The sequence below is a fragment of the Acomys russatus genome, chromosome 7 (genome assembly GCF_903995435.1).
Source record: "Acomys russatus chromosome 7, mAcoRus1.1, whole genome shotgun sequence".
Lineage (NCBI taxonomy): Eukaryota > Metazoa > Chordata > Mammalia > Rodentia > Muridae > Acomys > Acomys russatus.
In genome coordinates, this window is record NC_067143.1 from 56,550,874 (window position 1) to 56,553,428 (window position 2,555).

Genomic DNA, 2,555 nt, shown 5'->3' on the forward strand with positions numbered 1-2,555 from the left:
ATTCAACTTTTAAAAAGGGATACCAGAGGTCAAAGACACTAAATGGGAAAGCATTCATTGGCACTTACTTGGGCTTTCATCAAAGAACTGCACACCACCCTCAAGCCGGGCCACAAATTGCACTTATATGTCCACACAAGGAATGTATTTAAGCAGTAAGTGGCCAGCAGGATACCTTTCTCCCTGCCAATGCAGGGCAACCCAGGATTCAGTGAAAAGGGAGAAACGTCTGCCATTCATTCAACCCGATCCAGGCTCCATCATTTTCACCCCCCCTACTGCCTTCCCCGTCCCATGCCCATTCTCGCCCTGTCACACGGAGTCTGGGCTAGATGAAATTACTTTTATTGGTGGTGAGCCTAAATTAGGTTGAACGCTCCTCTTTCAGAGGATACAGGGTACCAGCCTGGAAAGCCAAGAAGGAAGGAAGGAAGGAAAGGAAAGCTTGGAGCTGGGCAGTGGATGCAGGATTCCTTCCTTATTTGGATGTAAGTGCTGCACTCCTAAAGGATTTATTTTGGGAGAAGGCATAAGCACCGAGTGGAGCAGGCAGTCGCCGTGATCAGGCTGTGCTCTCTATTTGAAGCGCAGGCTTGCCAGGATCTTCCCTGGTAGCCTGAGGAGGTTCTGGCTCCAAGGCAGACTGTAGTGAGGACTCCAGCACCACTGGCTGAGCTGCAGGCTGGCCTTCTGAGCTCCGGACAGGCCCAAGGCGCGGAGGCTTCGCTGGTGTGGGCTGTGCTGCTTCAGGGCCTTTGCGGCTAGACAGAGCCCTTCTCAGGCTTTGTACCTTCTGCAAGCCAGTGCGTCTCAGCCGCTGAGCCCGGGATTCCACTGGCTCCTCGTTGTCGTCGGAACTCTCTCCAACTTCATCCTCTGGCTGCTCTGGGCCCAACACTGACTGGTCCTCCTCCGGGCCCAAGAGCTCTGTTGCTTTCTGGAAGGCACGGGCTGGAATTTCAGTCTCCTCCTGAATGTGAGGACACAGCTTTGACTCAGGCAGGCACTTAGCTAGGACCACCCTGAAATTCTCTTCCTGCAGTTACACCAAGGGAGGCTACTCCATCCACCCTTTGCCTCTGCACCAGGAATTGGAGCCAAATGAGAGGAGTGGAAAGATGGGGCCGGAAGGAGCAGGGAAGGGGAGGGCGGGCTGTGCAAGTTTACAAAGTAGATGAAACCCTGGGAGGTGTGAAACAAGTTAACAGTTGCATGGGCGTTTTGGAGGAGGCAGAGAAACACTATAACCGTTATTTTCCTGTGGCTGGGACAGACCAGTTCTGCGGACTGGCCTGAGCTAAAGCCAGGAGGCACTGGATTAGCCAGGCTGGGAGTGAGAGAGGGATAAGGCCAGATGTGGGAAGTGGGTGCGGCTAGGAGAGTCTTCCACAACTGAGGGCGGCACCTAGGGTCAGGAATGTGGAGATTATGGACCGGCGGCCTCGGTGGTGCCCTAGAGGCGGGGGTTGGGGACAGGGGGTGCCTGAGGTCACTGACCTTGAAGAGCAGGACGTGCAGTTTCCCGCGCGCCACCAGGAGTCCGTGGTTGGCCTCCAGCCGCTGCACCTGAGCGGCGCGGCGCACCGCCCGCTCCTGGGCTGCATCGGCGTGAGTGCCCACGCGCTCTGCCTTGGCAAGCAGCTGTGCCAGTGTGTTGCTGGTGGTGTCGTGGCTGCGACTCAGCTTCCCCAGGCCACTCTGTATGCGGCGCACCGAGCCCGCCAGGCCGCCCTGCCTCTCAGCTAGGCCGCCCTGCCGCTCCCTCAGCGCCTCCAGCATGGTGGCCAGCTTCTCCAGCAAGGTCACCACGGTGACGGCGTGCACAGGACCCGCAGCCGGAGCCCCGGGCACAGTCCCGGGCTCCAGCGCGCAATCCCCCATGATCCCTGACCACTCTGCCTGCTCTCCCTGCGACCGATGGCTGCGATCTGGGCTGGGACTGCCTTTCCCCTCCTCCTCCTCCCCAGTTCAGGCTGTGACTCAACCGGGCGGGAGTTGGCATCTTCCGCGGTGGGAAAAGGAGGGCCGAGCTTGGGGCAGGATGTCCAAAGGGAGCTTTTTTGAAGGCTCCGCCCCGGGATCTACCGGGTAAACCCGCTAGCCCAGAGGCACCTTTTTTTCTGAACAGGGGAGTTAAAGGCATAATCTAAGTAAGCTTCAGAGTCCCACTCCGGGGCTGGGCGTTGGTCTGCAAAGTTTGGAATGTTCCGCCCCAGACCCAGGAATGCCTAGGCCCAAGCCAGAGCTTAGTGTTTAGTGTTTAGGCGGGCTGGGCGGGGCATCCTCTGATATTTTCCAGCTTTCGCCTCTGGCTTCGTTTATTGCTGTTTCTTTCCGTTGGGTTGGATTGTCCTACTCCAGGCTTCCAGAGGGGATACCTCAGCCCTGAGTTGGAATACATACTGGTTTGTCTGTTTTAATGGAGGTTGGCTGGGATTCCTGCCTAATGCGTCAACCCCCTGGTGAGCGTGACTATTTGAAATTGCTGCAGTAGCCAGCTATTGGGGTGAGAAGATCACCTGTTGGGGACCAGCATGACACACATAGTGTCAGAG

At 57.2% G+C, this 2,555-nt stretch overlaps 1 protein-coding gene across 1 annotated transcript; it reads right to left on the bottom strand.

The window, feature by feature from the left end:
* Positions 1-439: 439 nt before the first annotated feature.
* On the bottom strand, positions 440-2,031 carry Cavin3 (caveolae associated protein 3). Its single transcript, XM_051149134.1, has 2 exons — positions 1,498-2,031; positions 440-970 (listed from the first exon to the last, which is right to left on the bottom strand). The coding sequence occupies exons 1-2, from the start codon at positions 1,879-1,881 to the stop codon at positions 563-565; spliced, it is 792 nt and encodes a 263-aa protein (XP_051005091.1). The 5' UTR covers positions 1,882-2,031; the 3' UTR covers positions 440-562.
* Positions 2,032-2,555: the final 524 nt, after the last annotated feature.